This window comes from Coenobita brevimanus, chromosome 61, assembly GCF_032717465.1.
Source record: "Coenobita brevimanus isolate Jiangsu-jjx chromosome 61, ASM3271746v2, whole genome shotgun sequence".
NCBI lineage: Eukaryota > Metazoa > Arthropoda > Malacostraca > Decapoda > Coenobitidae > Coenobita > Coenobita brevimanus.
The window spans coordinates 42,126,910-42,145,626 of NC_137014.1; the positions used below are offsets into that span (position 1 = coordinate 42,126,910).

Below are 18,717 nucleotides of genomic sequence, written 5' to 3' on the forward strand. Positions count from 1 at the left end.
TGTCTCTCATGATTGTTCTCATCTGTCTTCCTATCAAATAGTCTCCTCCAGCCACTCTAACAGTTTCCCCATGCACCCCACCAAAGGTCTTCAACTTCCACAGCAGTCTCCTATTGGGCACCCTGTCAAATGCTTTCTTGAGATCAAGATAGACACAAGCTGCCCATCCCTCTCTCTCTTGTATGACATCTATTACCCTACTGTAGAAACTTAATAGGTTAGTAACACATGATCTTCCTTCCCTAAAACAAAATTGTCTTGGTGTTAACAGTTGACTTTCTTCTAAATGCTTTATCCATCTTTTTCTAATAATTTTCTTGCAGATTTTACAAACAATACTAGTAAGTGATACAGGTCTGTAATTGAGTGGATCTTCCCTATCTCCTCCCTTGAAGATTGGCACAATATTTGCTCTTTTCCAATCTTTAGGTAACTGTCCATTTTCCAGTGAGGTCTTGATGATACAAACAGGCTGCACTAACTGGTCTGCACATTCCTTCAGGATCCAACCAGCCACACCATCTGGTCCCATTGCTTTTCTCACATCCAAATCCCTCATCAGCTGCAGCATCAAATTCACGTCAACTGTAATTTCTGCCATTCCCGTCATTATGGGTTCCATTTCAGGTTCCCTAAATTCCTCTTCCAACACATAAACTGACTGCAGCTTGTTCATTGTTTTACACAATTCTTCTTCTCTTTCGTAAATTTCATCTCCATCCGTCAATCGTATTATACAGTCCTTAACTTTCATTTTATCATTTACAAACCTATAAAATAGTTTCGGCTCTTTTTTACAATTTATTACAATTTTTTTTTCGTATTTCCTTTCTTCTTTTCTCCGCACCCTTACATATTCATTTCTTACCTGCTTGTACTCCTCCCAAGCCCTTTCACTATACTTTTTTCTCGCTTTATTCCATGCTCTTATTCTTGCCTCATGTGCCATTCTACATTGTTGTTAAACCATTCTTTCCTCCTTTCCATAGCTGTGGAAACTTTTGGGACATATTTACTAACTCTTGTTTTATACACTATTATCAAAAACTCATATTTCTTGTCAATATTTGTGATCATATTCATTTTTCTCCAGTCTTCATTTTGGAAAAAGTTCCTCAAGGAAGCAAAGCCTGCCTTCCCATAATTGTATCTTTTTTCTCTGTGTTTTTCATCTCTTTCTACTTCCTTTACTCCCCCCACTTCCATCTCACTAACCAGATGATCATTTTTACCAAAGGGGCATTGGTAGGTTATGTTCTTCACATCTTTGTGAATACTAAGTCAAGCCTTGATGGTTCGTTGTCACCCCTAATTCTTGTATTTTAATTAATTGGGTTAAAATGTTTTCCATTACCAAAATCCATTAATTTAGTTCCCCATGATTCTTCATTGTTCCCAGCATCCATACTTTCCCAATCAACTTCTCTACAGTTAAAATCTCCCACTATTACTATTCTATTTCTTCGTTCAATTAACATCTTTAGTTTCATAATGGATTCTCTTATTATAAAGTTCGTAATCTTCTTTTGTCCATGCCCTAGTTTTGGGGGGCATATAAAATACTATTACATCTATTATTTCTCCAAAAATGTCCTCTATTTCAATTCCCAAAAGTTCAGCCATGGTATTTTTAATTTCTATATTTTTTTTATCTGACGTCATAACGAGTTAAAATCATTATACCTCCCCCAAACATGCTTTCTCTATCCTTCCTCCAAATATTATAATTGTTCCATCCAAACAATTTTGTATCAACATCTCGGGGCAATATAGTCTCCACCAAGCAAACACTTTCAGGTTTGTTTTCATTTATATAGTCTCCAATTTCCCCTTTCTTAGCTATTAACCCACCTACATTACTATACATGATACTCAGATTTACTGCACTGGTTACATCTTTACTCATTCTTCCCTTTTTTGTATTCATATCCATCCCCCTTGTTTCCTTCACTTCTAGTTCCTCACATACCACTTCCTTACTTTCATATCCATCATTCTCCAGAAAAAAGTTTTACATTCTTCCTCTGTCCTCTGGTCATTGTTTTCCTATGCTTGTTCCTTCAAGGAGTTTAAAACTTCTCTCTCTTCTTCATTCAAATCTTTTCTTACTATAATATTTTCCATCCCTACCTCTTCACTTAGTTTCCAGGTCATTTTAAGTATATCATTCACTACACTTTCTGATAACAACTTGACTCTCACTGGTCTTGCATCCCCTTTCTTGTATGGCCCTATCCTCCTAACTTCCTCAATTTCTTTTTCTCACTTGTTTCCTTCGGGACTGATCTTTCTTGCCCAATATTTTTTTCACCCGATTCGTGTCTCTCTCGAGTCTCACGGATATGTATGTGTGTGTGTAAGTTTCCAATGACACTCAGTTAGCACACTTATTGCACATTACTCTGCAACGATTCTGGTTATCTATACTTTTATACAAGGGTACAATCATAGACTTGTTCAACTCACTGATAAATCACTATATATCCAGGCTTTCTGGCATAATTCCCACAAACACTTGAAGCTTTTTCATTTTTTAACTTTCCCATACACATTTTCAGGCACCATAATTTAATAATGTTTACCTCTGATTTACTCTCATTAGTTCCATTTATCATTTTTCAAATTAATATTTCCCTCTACCTCCTATTTCTGTTTCATTAGTTAGCATTCTCATTTCTCATCTCTTATATTTGGCCACTTTTTTCCATATCCATTCATAAATTACACCTCTTAAAATAATAATAAAAAAATTAAATAAATAAACAATAAATAAATGTAAACAAAGTCAAATGTTACATAGAGAACTTAATAAAACATTTTGCTCACTCGATCCATGTAACATGTCACAACTGCCTGATGTATATGAGCATGCTGCAGACTTTATCTGCAACATAATAAATAGATGCTTCTTAAAAAGTAATTTTGTGCAGTCTGAGAAACGTGCTTTGCTTAGGCCCCTAAGTAAGAAACCTGGCCTTGATGTCAAGAGCATGACAAATTATCGTCCTGTCTCTAACCTGTCAATTTTATCCAAGATTATTGAGCGGGCCATACTCGATCAACTCTTACCACTACTTGAACACAACAGAGTTGTTCCTGTTGTTCAATCAGCATACAGAAAATACCATTCAACTGAAACTCCACTAACAAGGATTCAGAGTGACTTGGTGGCAAACACTTGTAGTGATGTCCTCTCTCCTAGTTCTTTTGGATCTGTCTGCAGCTTTTGATACAGTAGATCATAAACTATTGTTGGATGATCTGTATTTTTATGGCGTTCATGATAGTGCCCTTTTGCTCCTTAAGTCTTTTTTTTTTTTTTTTTTTTTTTTTTTTTTTTTTTTTAAATAACAGAACGGAGGAAGGAAAAACAAATCGTTAAAAAAAAATATATCCATACACCAGATTACTGGTGTCCTCTGTTCATAAAATATCTGTAACAGTTAGACTTGAACAGTTGTGGGTTGAAATTTGGAGGAAAACAACTCTGGGGAAGCGAGTTCCAGAGAGATGCAGTTCGGGGAATGAAAGAATTCTGATAGGCAGAAGTTCTGCAATATGGTTGAGTGACATTCCAGTCATGAGCGCTACCAGATGCCCGTGTAGCCCGAGGGAAGGCATGGAGAGGTGGCACCATGGATGCAACTTCGTCTGAGCATTTGCCAAAAAAATATCTGTAAAATAATGCAAGGGAGGCAACATTCCTTCTTACTTGCAGGGGAGGTAGTTTATATGTAATGGCAGGGTTGTTAATGATTCTAACGGCTTTATTCTGAATTTTGTCTAGCTGTCTTAATGCAACCTTTCCACAACCATTCCACAAGGGTGAGCAATATTCAAGCTGAGAGCGCACATGACTCTTATAAATTATAGCTAACTGCTCATCGGCGAAGAAGTTACGGACTCTGTACAATAATCCAAGTTTCTTTGAGGCGGTTTTAGCAAGTGATCTGACATGAGAGGTCCAGCTGAGGGCACTGTTAAGTGAGACACCAAGAATTTCAATACTTTTGGAGATGGGAATATTAGTAGCATTGAAGGTAATGTACGAATCTGGCAATATCTGTCTATTAGTAAACTGTATATATTTAGTTTTACTAGCATTAAAAGAGACAAGGTTGTTTTGTCCCCATTCACTGATTGTAGATAGATCTTGATTTATGGAGATGGCTGTACTGAGTTGAGAGGTAGAGATATTAGACTTTGTAAATGGATGTCTGAGTGTGAATGAACTATGTAGTGTTGAGTCATCTGCATATGAGTGAATGGGATTGTCGGACAGATCTCAGAGAGTGGTTGTTGATTACGCTAGCTCTGATTCTGCTCCTCTTCTATTTGGAGTCCCTCAAGGATCAGTTTTGGGTCCAATTCTATTTACTATCTACACAAGTAGTTTATCGTCTCTACATGATGCTCATGATGTGTCCTATCATTTTTATGCTGATGACACCCAGCTCTATGTTAAGATGTCAGATATCAACGATACTAAGACGAAGTTTGAATCTCTAATGTCTGATATTAAGATTTGGATGGCTATGAGGAAACTTAAGCTGAATGATGGCTAAACTGAGATCATCATCATCAGAGGAAACAGAAGGGGTGATGACACTGACAATGCCCTGGCTTTGAACATTGGTGTGTCACAGCTGCATCCAGTCAGTTCTGTTCGAAATCTGGGTGTTTATTTTAATTCTAAGTTAAATTACAAAGAACATATTAATCAGGTTGTAAGAGGGTGTAACTTGCATATCAGAAATCTGTACTCTGTGAGAAGATTCCTGAATAGACGGTGCCTCTTAACACTGGTCCATGCAGTGGTCTTGTCTCGTGTTGATTATTGTAATTCACTGTGGGTTGGTCTTCCATATAATATACTAACAAAAGTTCAGTCTGTGTCGAACAGGTCAGCACGGCTTATCTTTGGTCTCCCCCCGAGAACCTCAACTACCCCGTTTCTGAGTGAGTTGCATTGGTTACCAGTAAAGGCTAGAATTGAATTTAAACTGTGTCTTATTACATTCAAGGTTCTTAAGTTTGGTGAACCGAAGTATCTTGCTGAATTGTTAAAACTCCCATCGACACGCCCGGGTGTGATGTTACACAGTGAAGATGATTCCTTGCGTCTTGATGAGCCAGGAGCCATTCACCACTCATCTTTCTCTGATCGTTCTTTTGCATATAGAGCCCCTAGATTATATAACAGATTGCCATTGTCCATAAGACAACTCTCTACTGTTGAATCCTTTGACACCTGAAAGACTTTCTTTTTTCAAAATGCTATGACCTGGAAAGAGGTACTATGACGGATGATTATAGGGTTTAATTATTGCCACTTTCATGTATATATGATGTAGCTTGTATTATATACAGGAAATGTCACAATTCTTGTAATTGTAAAAATAATGTATGTGTCGAGCACTAGTGAATTCCCAAAAGGAAGAACTGGCGCTTTTGAGAAACAAAAGGCCAGATTATTATTATTATTATTATTACCATACCTTTAGAAGCAACTTGCGTGTCCATGAGAAGTAGCAAAGTAGTACGAAGTATGCTATGCCAAGGAGCAGTCCTGCCCCTTGGAAGAAACTGCGCACTCCAAGGAACTGTTGAAATTGCACTGGACGCTCTTTAAGGACAGTGTGGCGGTAGTGTTGTGTCCGGTACACCACAGGCTCATCAGTTGGCATTGGTATGCCCCACAAACCCACTTCATTATTCCTATGTAGCCCTCTGTGATGGGTGAGAGGTAGTTGAGACTTCAGTATCATAATACACTGCACAGCACCACTTAAAACTATTTTGTTAAACATATTTCTATTGTAAATTGACAGTAACAGTAAAATAATAGCAAAAGTCAAAAAGACAGTGCAAAAACATCAATTAAAAACACTTTGCCAATTACAGGACCTAAACACAAAACAAATCCTTCAGCACAATATTTTTCTTGCAACCACCAAATGATCTTATTTAGCACACTATTTTTCTTGCGACCACCAAATGATCTTATTTGGCTTACCAGATATGTCTTGTAGTGAAGGAATTAGAAACATTCTCCCACAACCCTTTTCTGTAACACATATCTCCTTAGCTAAGTAAAATCATCTGGCAATAGCCAGAATTACATAAAGAACTTACATTGTACTAATTGGATTAACCCCCTCAGCCAGACTGCATCATGCACACAGCAGTCATCCCTCATTTTTTGTACATTTAGGGAACAGATACACCCATGAACAGCAAAAATCCACAAATATTTAAAAACCATCTACAATGACACCATCCATCCATCCATCCATCATCCAATCCTACGTTGCCCCATGAGGAGCGTAGGAGCCTGGGGCTAGGCAGTTGGTCCTGACATGTAAGATGAGTGACCAGCCTCACTCATCCCTGAGTGGCATTACGTGAGCAATAAACCCCAACCACCCCTGGGATATAAACCTTCACCGGCTCAATCTGATTGGAGCACAATAATTACCCACTAAACCACCAGGCGCCAAAATTTGGTTATATGGTTACCACCCAGCGTAGTAAATGGTTTCCTGGTGTACAGGAAACCTTTTGGCTTGTCACTCGGTGTAGAGTCACCCAAGGGCAGAAGGAGGAGGAAAGAATGAAGGAATGAAAGACAGAAGAGGGAGTGTAAAGTTACCCATAGGCAGAAGGACAAAGAAAGAAAGAAGGAAAGAAAGACAGAAAAAGATGGAAGGAAAGAAGGATGGAGGAGAGGGTAGGGCAGACACTCGAGAGCAGCACTACACTGAGTGAGTGGATGGTGAGCGCCCCCACCTACCACAAAACCAGAACACCAATAGCCATCTAAAATACTATAATCCTGTGTATGTAGCCATCTAATATACTATAATCCTGTGTATGTAGCCATCTAATATACTATAATCCTGTGTGTGTGTGTGTGTGTGTGTGTGTGTGTATGCATGTGCATGCATGTGTGCATGTATGCGTGCATGTGCATGCATGCACGTAGCACAGCCAAAACTGGAAAAAGGATAAGGAGTTTAAGCTTGGCAGGATGGCTGGATCTGGGTCGCAGATGGGCCACTTTCAATTTCATGTTAACTGATACTTTCTGAGGGGGTGTTTTTGACCACAATAATAATTGTCCCCATTGCAGTTACATACATGCACTTCCAAGAGGTGCAGGGCATTTCCACTGAGTTTTATGCATAAAAAAAGAGAGAGAGAGAGAGCATTGTCACTGGTATGCTAATGTACTCCTTACACACTGTGATAATAAAAGTCATAACTGAGAAAATGGCAGATAAACTGTATCAGCAGCAAAGCCAAGACAATAAAAGTAGGCCCAGTGCCACAGAATCACAAGGGTCACTTTGCAGGGCAAAGAAGTGTGTTTTAACTTTATTGGTAGTAAGTGGGTGCCACTCTTATCCCTTCCCCGTTGCTCTTCCATCCTTCTCCTCTCTCTTTTCCTTCTCCTCTTGTTATTTCTCCTTTTCTCTCATCTGGCTCTTTTCTCTCTTACTTTTCTCTTCTCTCCTTCATTTTCTGTCACCTCTGAAGGAATGAAAAATAAAAAAAAATTATAAATAAAAGGAACAACAGAAAATGTCTCTCTCTCCTTATTTGACCTGGAACAATTTTGTTTACACTGCCAGAAAGGTTTGCACTCTCTCTCTCCTCTGCAGTGACCCGTGTGGTACTGTAGCACAAAGGTTATCTTTGCTGCCATGGTCCCTTAAGCAATTTATCTCTTTCTCTTCTCTTCTTCACTCTTTTTTTCTTTCCTTTATCAATTATCTCTTCTTTCCTTCTTCTGTCATGTCTCCTCTCTCTTTTTCCTTCTTTCCTCAATATCTGCCTCCCCCCCACCATACCCCCTGCCTCTCTATCAGCCTTACACAGATGTTTTCAATTTAATTTATTGCAGCAATTTTACTTTCCATCATATACCGCTATAGTGCATTAACAGCTGAGAGATGACTTGAGTGTATTGGTGTTGTGATGAGGAAGGGTAGATTGAGATGGACTGTGCATGCTGAAAGGATAGAGGATGACAAATTGGGAAAAGAAGGTGAGAAGTGTGAACGTCGAGGGTATACTTGCAAAAGGTGATAAAAATAGACCTGGGACCAGGCACACAGGGATAAAGGACTGAATAGGAAAACTATCCGAGATTAAGCAGTGTGGAAAGTCATCATTAGATGACCAAGGCTGATGCATGCAAGCAAGCTGGAGCCTTCACAAACAATACAACATGAAACAAATTTGTCAAAAAACAATGAGAAATAAGGCTAAAACTGGTTAACGGCATTTTCACACAAGATGAAGCCATGTGGTGAGGGTAGTACTGTGTAAGTAGTAACACACTATGTTTCATAAAACTTCCTATTGTTTCCACATACACAAATACAATGACTGACTAACCCTTTAAATACCATCATCAGGATTCAGTTTAACTCCTTTAATATGATGATGTCTTTAGCTACTTACCATATTCTTGTTAACTCGATTATTTTACCAACACTCATCATCGTCAACCAGGCCTCTTTTCCCACTTATGAAAGTACTGAGGTAGGGTCTAGGGAAAAAGAGAGAGAGAGAGAGAGAGAGAGAGAGAGAGAGAGAACTAACTGAAGCTTGCCCTAAGAAATAGGCCACTTGTTCAATAAGCTTAAAGGAAACTTTTCAAACTAGAGGGGTTAGATATAGCCTTTAGTAACACATTCAGCATGAGATCTTTCCCAGGCCAAATAAGCTGGAGATAGCAGAAATAAAATAAAAATTATGTTATCACAGTGAGGGGAGGGGAGAAAAGCTATATACATACTTCTTAGCAACCTTGAACTTTGGCTTAGGGAGGGGCTCCGGGAAAAGTTCTCGTCGAATCCTGGCAACCTGTGCATTATTAGCAATGGCCAAGGCAGCAGATTCCATGGTTCCAGTGTGGATGGCTCCTCCCTTTCCCTGGGATATGAAAAGGGTGAGGAAATGATTAACCAACAACATATATAGAGTTAAAATATATATATATATATATATATATATATATATATATATATATTTATATATATATAAGGATTTAAACATGTTATTTTTTTGTTTTCTAAGCTAAACCCTTTTCTTTTTCAGGTTTGGTAACTAGATTATGCTATCTGATGTAAGCGAAGCTGAAGTATCCAGCAAAAACAGTTGGTTTTCACAACAAAGTAGAAAGTCAAAAAATTCAATTCTGGTATAAGACCATATCATACATCATAGTCTGACACTGGTTCTGCTGAAAGTTCAAGGTCCATACATGAGATGCACCTAAAGACCATAGTATACTGAGGACTGTCAACCACTGTGACAGCAAGAGTACTATCCACAGCACACACAAGAGTAACAGTGAACATCTAGCATCAGCTGCAAAGACGCAAGCCAACATTACTGCCATGCACAACTTAGCCATCAGATGCCCAAGTAAGTCCCACTGCTGCTGCTCCCAAGAAATGTACAATTTTGACTTTCTGCTCTGTTGTGAAAACCATTTTTGTTAGAAACCTCTACTTCACTATGTTGAATAGCATATTCCCATCACCAAAACCTGAGAAGAAAATGGATGTTTATTTGAAAACAAGGAAATAAATGGACATTTCAAATCCTTCCACATTTTTTGAAACCTCTGTAGTTTGTCCTCATTATGTTTTATTTTAAGTTATTTAGTTATTCATGAATTAATGCTAAACCTTCACTTAAAGTTGCTCATGTCTTATTAAGCAGCTGTTTGAAGTCTATCTATCTATCTATTGCCAGACGCCTCAATCCCGTTTGGGGTGGCCACAAACAAATCGCCTCCAAGTCGTCCTGTTTGAAGTCACAAATGAATATTTTTTGGTACTTTTTAATGACTCAGTCATGAACCAGACATGCATTTTAGAACTGTTTCACTTGAAGTAATATTTCTGCTTGCACACATCTGAGTAAGTAAGGAATAATTGTATAACCAACACCCCTCCTTAGGATGTGCAAAGACCATAATCAACATCCCTCCTTAGTACAGTGAGTCCTTGATATATAAAAGGGATAGGGACCAAGAAAAACTTTCATAATTCAAAAATTCGTATATCGGAACGATTTTCCCCACTGAAATACACATATAAATGGGGGTATGTGTCCCAGGACCCTCTCGGACCCCCACCTAAACTTCACTCCCCCCTATTAAGATGTAAGCAATACCTGTATACAATTGCAGAGAAAGTGGCCATATTCTTGTACATCTCCTTTTTCTTCATCACAGTTCCAGTGGTGGAAACAGCAAGGCCTACAGCACGCCCAATCTCCGAGACTCCCTGCCCCTCCTCATGGGGTCTTATAATTTCCAATTTCCTTTTCAGAATTAGAGTACGGTGCTGCTGCTGCTTTGCAGTGGGCTCCCCCAATGCTGGAGATGATGCAGGGCGCTTGGGAGGCATGGAGAAACAATACGAAAAGGTGAAGGGCTGCGAAAATATCCTCACGTACAGTGACGCTGTGAGGAGAGGAGGGACGTGGACTCAACTAAGAAGCGCACGAAAATTTGTTTACCAGAGAGGGGTTAATTCGTTTTCTCTTGGCAAGCGAGTGAGGTGCTATGCACCGCGCCCATTTTGAATTTTTCATACAGTATTCCATTAACTCCTTCGCAGTTGCCGACCCTGAACAACACTTCACTGTTTCGGGATGAATGAAGTTGAGTTAGGGCATTATAAAAAAACTGCGAACAATTACGGGATGGGAACGAAGGTCAATGGTGTGTGTACATGACCCTACTCTACCATCCCATCAGTCAGGCGTTCTCTCCACTCCACGCCAATGTTTACATGCTTATGTTACATGCGCCCTAATTTCAGCAAGAGAACATGATTTTCCACCCTCAAAATAGTCAGAAAAATATAGAGGACAAACTAGAGGAATATGAACTGAATTGGTATGGTCTTTAGGCTGTATGGTTACATGAAAGATTATGGGTTTTACAATTTTAAGAGACGATATGGAACAAAAGTATTTGCTAATCAGAAAAAAATTACTGCTTCGTCCCACATGTTCTCATAGGTTAGCATTCAATTCCACATTCTTCGTTCGGTATCACTCCTCCTAATATATTTCGGACTGACTGAGCACAGTTATTTCTGCTCCTTAGAGTTAGTGTACATTTACTTCTCATTCTTTTGTTTGTTCTTATGTGTATGAAAGAGAGAAGACTGATACAAACAATAATGTATTCCATTATCGCTTTCATAGCTGCTGGCCCTGAACTGTACTGGTGTCAGTGACGCTGAGTTAGAGTGAGCTTAAAAAAAAAAATGCGAGCAATTATGGGAAGGGAAGGAGGGTCACTGGTGTGTTTACACGACCCTACTCTACCACCTCAAGCAGTCTGGTGTTCGCAGTTCACTTCGTCCCAGATGTTTTCGGCCGATGTATACATGCTGATTAACACGCAACCTAATTTAATTAATTCTTACACGAATCATAGCAAATCACAGGATGGGTGTGCCAGACGAGTCTTTTCACATATGTAAGAAAAAGAAATTGATTTTAGAACTTTGAAAAAATGGTCCCAAGGCCAACCACGGGAGCAAGCAAATATCTGAACCCACAGCCACTGATGGGGCTAAAAATACGTTTTACTTTAAGCAGTAAAAGCACCTTAACAAATCAGTCCTTCCTGATAGTCTGTTATATTTTTCAGATTATTTGTGGGTTGGTAAATACAATAAACGTTTCTTATTAAATCTGTCTCCCCGTCATTTTTAGCCGTTCTGGTGCAACAACTCTTGTTTATTTCGTTAACATAATGGCGGAAAGGACTGTTCTTCCCTAAGTGTTTAACTAAACCTGGCCTAACCGAGCTTATCTGTACCTAATAATTTTAACCTAACCTAACCTCCAGTTGGGAAACTGGGAAACGATATCCACCTTTGAGCACGTTGAGTTTCTTCCACTGCGCTGGAAACGATCGTAGAGGAAAGTGATGATAATAACGGGGAGGAAATTTTTCAGCAAGAAAAAGTAATTTGCCAAACTGAAAGTTGTCAGAAAATTACAGAAACAAGCTGGATGATTATGCATTGAACTGATAAGGTCTTTCTGCTGCTTCAAATGTACAATGAAATACACAAGTATCTTCCCAAAGCCTGATGAATATAGCGTGGAAAAATCGAACCATTTGAAACACACACTAGTAGAAACAGGGCTTTCATTGTATTTTGCCTGGTGTAAATTTTCTTCAGACTGAACTGAGAAGAAAGCTGTGTTTTTCATTGTACATTTACCAGTAAATAAATCAATCTAATTACTGTATTTCCAATCTCCTCTCAAGAGTGAGAGTACGATGCTGTTTCTTCTTTGCATCTGGTTCCCCGGATGCTGGAGATGATGCAGGGCGCTGGGGAGGCATGGTGAAAATACGAAAAGGTGAAGAACAGCGAAAAACAGCGTAACTTACAGCAAAGCTGAGAGGAGAGGAAGGACGTGACTCGACTGGGAAGCGCACAAAAATGTATTTACCAGAGAGGGGTTAGTTCGTACCATTGGAAATTCGTACTTCGAGTTTTCGTATTTCAAGGACTCACTGTATGTGCAAAGAATTACTGTATAAACAACAACCCTCCTTGGGACATGTAAAGGGTAGGAAAGGAGTAAATACAGTAATAACATACACTACACAATAAACATCTCCCCTCCCTGGAGTACAGAAAGTGCTGGGAGACGAGTAAGTGATACCATAAACAACCCCCCTCCTTGGGATATGGAAAGTGAGAGATGCAAAATTAATAACAATGTAAACAATTCTCCTCCCTGGGATATGGAAAGCAGGGGGATAGGAGTACAGGCAGTTCTTACTTGAAGGCCAGAATATATGATGTCATCCACAAAAGCAGTGTCACTGATTCCAGCCTGCATGTCCACTACCAAATGCCTAACCCTCCTCATCCTGGGACCCTCACTAACCCGTAGCTGTACCTATGGTCTTATCAGATTAATTCTCTCTCTCTCTCTCTGTGATACCAACATAACATAAAAGTTCACCCTTTTCTTCCTTTTATTACAGCCTCCCTTCATCTCTTTCTCTTGTGTGTGTGTGTGTGTGTATTTACCTAGTTTACCTAGTTGTGATATACAGTACAGGAAATGAGCTACACCCATGGGGTCCTATCTCTGTTTCTCAATAAGTCAAATTTTGCTTTGAACTCGATTAAGTTTTTAGACTGGACGATCTCTTTGTCCAGGCTATTCCACAGGTCTATGCATCTTTAAGGAAAACTATATTTTTTGATATCCTTCAAGTCGCTTGGCTTCTTCAGTTTCATCCCGTGTCCTCTTGTTACTCTCCTATTCCATACAAACAGATCTTCTCTGTCAATTTTATCTACTCCCATCATGGCCCTGAACACTGCAATCATGTCGCCCCTCTCTCTCCTTTCCTCTGAGGAAGGCAGCTCTGGCTTTTCCAGCCTCCCTCTGTATGACAGAGATGCCAGATAGGGGACCATCTTGGTTGCTGTTCTTTGTATTCTCTCAATCTTGTTTATATATTTCTTTTTGTGTGGGGGGCCACACTATCTATCTATCTATCTATTGCCAGACGCCTCAATCCCGTTTGGGGTGGCCACAAACAAATCGCCTCCAAGTCGCCCTGTCCCCCGCCATTTCACTGCCCTGCTCCCAACTCACACCCCCCTCTCTCATATACCTCTCCACCCCATCTCTCCATCTCATCCTCGGCCTCCCCCTCCCTCTTTCCCCCTCCACCTCACTCACATACACTCTCTTCGTCAGTCTTTGACCCTCCATCCTCTCCACATGGCCAAACCACCTCAGTGTGTTCCTCATAACGCTTCCTATCACATCCACATCAACACCACAACGCTCCTTTATATCCTCATTCGTCAGCCTGTCTCTCCATGTGACTCCACAGGCTCCTCTTAAATAACTCATTTCCACGGCTCTCACTCTTGACTTGTGTCCTTCCAACAACGTCCAAGCTTCACTTCCGTACGTTAGAGTTGGTATCACAATACTGTCATGTAGTAACTTTTTCACTTCCATGCTCACTTCACACTACTGCTGCATATTCTGACCTGGGGCAGATCATGGCCACTATCAATTTTTTCATCACCTCCTCATCCATGTAATGAAATGTTACTCTTATGTTAGTCAAGCGTTTATATCTCTCTCTAACTGTCTTGTTAATGTGTCTTTCAGGTGACAAACTATCCTGGACCGGCATTCCCAAATCTTTCTCTTCTCTTGCTTTTGTTATTGGTTCATTACCCATCAAATAATTCAGTGATGGCCTCTTGGTACTTTTACCCATTTCCAATATTTTACATTTCTTTGTGTTGAATTTCATTTCCCACATTCGGCTCCAATCGTGTATCTTATCCAGGTCCTCCTGCAGCATTTTACAGTCTTCCTCAACTTTTACTTTCCTCAATATCTTTGCATCATCAGCAAACAGACTTGCATAACTGTTCATTCCATCTACCATATCGTTTACGTAAACCAAGAACATTACTGGCACTAACAACGAGCCCTGTGGGACTCCACTTGTTACTTCCCTCCATCCAGACATCCTGTCCTTTATTACTGTCCTCATTTGTCTGTCTATCAGAAAGTCTCTCATCCACTCCAGGAGGTTCCCCTTCAGTCCTCCTATGTGCTCCAATTTCCACGTTAGTCGCTTATGGGGTACCTTGTCGAAGGCTTTCACCAAATCTAATACACACAATCCACCCAACCATCTCTCTCCTGTTGCATGTCAATCGCTCTTGAGTAAAAGCTCAACAAGTTGGAAACACATGACCTTCCACTTCTGAATCCAAACTGACTTTCAGCCAAAATACTCATTTCCAACAGATATTTTATCCATCTATCTTTCAGGATTCTCTCGCACAATTTTGCAACCATGATGGTTAGGGACACAGGTCTATAATTCAGGGGTTCTTCCTTGCTTATAAATTGGTACCATATTTGCCCTCTTCCATTCCCGAGGCACTTTCCCCTCTTCCAGGAACACACAATTAAACTGTGAATCTCATCCACCAGTTGTTCTCTGCATTCCTTCAGTACCCAATTAGAGATTCCATCCAGTCCTGGGCTTTCCTTACATCTTGAGTTTCCAGTAATTTATGAACTTCCTGCACTACCATTTTTATAATTATCTTTTATCACTACATTTCTAGTCACTCCCTCTCCCTCCACAAAATCCCTTTCTTTAGTGAAAACTGATTGGACACATTTGTTCATTATTTCAGCTTGCACTGCCACATCTTTATAGACCTCTCCTTCTACTTTCAGTTTAGTGATTCCTTCCTTTGTTTCAATTTGCCATTGACAAAACTACAGTATAAAACAACTTGGGTTCTTCCTTACATATGTTGATTATACCTTTTTCAAAGTTCCTTTCTTCCTCTCTACATATTACTGTACATTCATTTCTAGTTTTTTTATATTCTTCCTTTCTTCTATTATTACCTGTCTTTCTCCAGTTGTTCCATGCCATGTCCCTCTCCTTATTTGCTATCATACACCTTCTGTTAAACCAATCCTAATTCCTGTTTTCTTTCCCACTTATTCTTGGAACATATTTTTCCACTCACGAATTATAGAGGTCTAAAAAGAGATCCCACTTCCTCTGTATCTCTCTTGTTTCTCTGAATTTTCTCCAATTCACAATTTCAGAAATTTTTCTCGATCCTATAAAGTTTGCTTTCCCAAAGTCGTATCTTCCCGGCCTATAAAGCTCGTCTCCTGGCACCTCATTCCCTTTATAATCTGGAGCTCAATGACCACATAATCACTTTTTCCTATAGGACACAGATATTTCAAAGATTCAATTACATCAGGTTCTTTGGTTGGCAGTAAATCTAGGCTTGCTAGTGTGTCATCACATCTAAATCTTGTCTCTTTTTTGACCCACTTGGTCATTAACACTATTCACTGCTATATTTAACAATACAGTGCCCCACGAATCTTCACTGCCTCCTGAGTCCCATTCCTCGCAGTTCACCTCTTTACAATGAAAATCACCCATCGGAATTATATTATTGCTTTTCTCAATCACTTTCTGTAGATAACTAACCATGTCTGACAACATCTCCTGGTATTCATCGTCATTCCATGCTATTGTCTTAGGAGGAACACATACTACTGCCACGTCTCTTTTGCCATTTTCTCCAGTTTCTAATTTCATATTTATCACTTCAGCCCTACCCTCTCCCATTTCCACAGTATCCACATTTATGTTGTTCTTCACTGCTATCATCACTCCTCCTCCCATTTTTTCTTTTCTGTCTCTTCTCCACAGTTTGTACAGTATTTATCATCTCCGATATGGATATCAATATCCTCTCTTAACTTGGTCTCTACAAAGCACATAACATCTGGTTCATGTACTCTCAAGAAATCATTGATCTCTAACCTTGCCGACATTAAACCATCAACATTAGTATATGCCACTTTCAAACTATTTTCGATGTTTTTTATTCCCTCTTCTCTCCCTCTCTCCATCGGTACCACTTCCTCAATTTCTTATCCAGAACACTGTCTTCTCTTCCTCTATTCTCTGTTCATTTTTTGCCTTTGCTTCCTTTACTAACTCCTTTATTTAAGCTCTTTCTTCCTCATTTGCATCTCTCCTTATCCAAATATTCTTGAACCCTTCTTTGTCTGATAATTTCCATATTCTGTTGATGATTTTATTTACCATTACCCGAGATTTAAACTTTACCTTAAATGGCCTCGCCCCTCCTTCCTCATACTTTCTTAACCTAAACACTTCTTCAATCTCTTCTTGAGCTTCACTGTTACCCTCCATAACTACTGATATTATCTTTTTAACCTTACTCAGTTCTTCTCTTGTGACTGTCCGCTTTTATACCCCCTTGGAAGAGAACCGACAGCTCATACTGTTCGATCTAAGGGCAAGACTGTGACCTTTCACACACACACACAAACCTGTCTCCTTGCTCAAAGGGGACAGTAACCACCCGCTTCGTCAGTGAAACTTTTCGCGTCCTGAGTGGGCATGAACCTCCGTCTCCTAGATGGCAGGCGAGAGCGTTACCACTGAGCCAGCGAGCAGTGTGTGTGTGTGTGTGTGTGTGTGTGTGTGTGTGTGTGTGTGTGTGTGTGTGTGTGTGTGTGTGTATGTGTGTGTGTGTGTGGTTTCAGATTAACTGTTTTCTGTGACGAGGCTCACAAAAACAAGTGGGATCTGACACAACTTTTATAGGATGACTGCACAGGCAAAATGCTACTTCAAGTGAAACATCTTCAAGGGGAGGGGACACCAGCAGGGACCGATTTTCGACTGACAAAGGCATTTTGCGAAAGTTACCCCATAAAATAGCTCCGAGTATCACTCGTTCTCTGTGAAAATTTGGCAGCCATACGACAATTCTTTCCCCTTCAACAAAATTATTTTGTAATTCCAATTTTGAGGTCACTTCCCTGCAGAAATCTCAGTTTTCTATGCAATGTATAATATGACCACTTTTTTTCCTATTCTTTCTTCAGAAATTATGTCATACATCTGGCAATGGGAGTGTAAGTGTGTGCAGGGTGGCAGCGAGGTGGGAAATGCCAGAGATGCTATGACACTGGGAGGGGTGAGACCTGTTCCCAGTCTGCGCTAATCTTGGCCATTTCTCATCGTTTTTGCACACTTTTTGAAGATCAGGTGACCGTCTAAGAAGCTACTGCAATGTCAGAAAGCGGCAGAGAAGAATTTGGCGCCATTTTGAGGGGAGAAAAACGTGTTGGGAGTAATTCTTTCTCCACCATCGCCACCTGCCCCCCCCCCCCCACTGCCACCTCACCTTTTTTTTTTTTTTTTTTTTTATGTGTCCGACTCTGGGCATAGGCTTCACAGCCTGCTATCAAGGCCCAGCAGTCCTCCTACATACCATACACCTCTACCTGACAACCTCCAACCTTCTACATCTTTTTCTCCAACTTTGTATTCTCCAACACCCTCTTCCTCTTCACAACCATTCCTAATCCTAACTCATAAAATAAAAAAAAGGACCTAAGTTGTTTCTAATCATACAGACAATGCAAGTCAACTGAAAACGAGTGATATCTCGGAACTAAACGTATTGTCCTTTGGAGTGATATAACCCCATTAGTTTTGAACATAAGACAAAAAGCAAAATACCTACCAAAAGAGGAATGAAAGGGGAACATTTTGTCCATGTATTTTTGTCAGAGACTGACAAACATGATTGTAATGATTTTTTGAACATGGCAAAAAGGGGGTAAAATTTGGGATGAATACATAGGCATTTTGGGATTTTTTTTGTTTAGCAATAGTGAAGAGTATTATAAAACTATTAGAGCAATTTATTAATGAGGGTTGCATTAGTAAAACTACCAAATATCATAGAGATCAGATGAACACACTTCCCCAAGTTTCCCATTTCTCGTGTTTTTTTTTTTTATACGTTTTATGCTCATATTATTTTTTCTGTAAGAACTAATCGATCAAATTTACTCAAACTTTGGGATGTTGTTGCTCATATAAAGTAACAAAACATATAAAAAATCAGACAATATAAAACAAATGTACCTTCATAAGTAACAACAGTCTGCTCCCCTTAAGCAGGGCATGACCCTAGTTCATGGCCATGAGGTCAAGAGCACAAAACAACACTTTCCGACTTCAGTTGTACAACGAACCAAAAAAGTTTTAAGGAAAGAGAGGGACACTTATAA

The 18,717-nt window shown here is 39.7% G+C and overlaps 1 protein-coding gene across 3 annotated transcripts in view; it reads right to left on the reverse strand.

The window, feature by feature from the left end:
- The window catches only part of LOC145403543 (saccharopine dehydrogenase-like oxidoreductase), an 84,012-nt gene that overhangs the window by 24,469 nt on the left and 40,826 nt on the right, over positions 1–18,717 (reverse strand). For all 3 annotated transcript variants that reach the window (XM_080275217.1, XM_080275216.1, XM_080275215.1), the window contains 2 exons: positions 8,807–8,943; positions 5,499–5,730 (listed from right to left, as the gene is read on the reverse strand). In XM_080275217.1, coding sequence (XP_080131343.1) covers positions 5,499–5,730; positions 8,807–8,943 — 369 coding nt within the window. The remainder of the gene's footprint in view (positions 1–5,498; positions 5,731–8,806; positions 8,944–18,717) is intronic.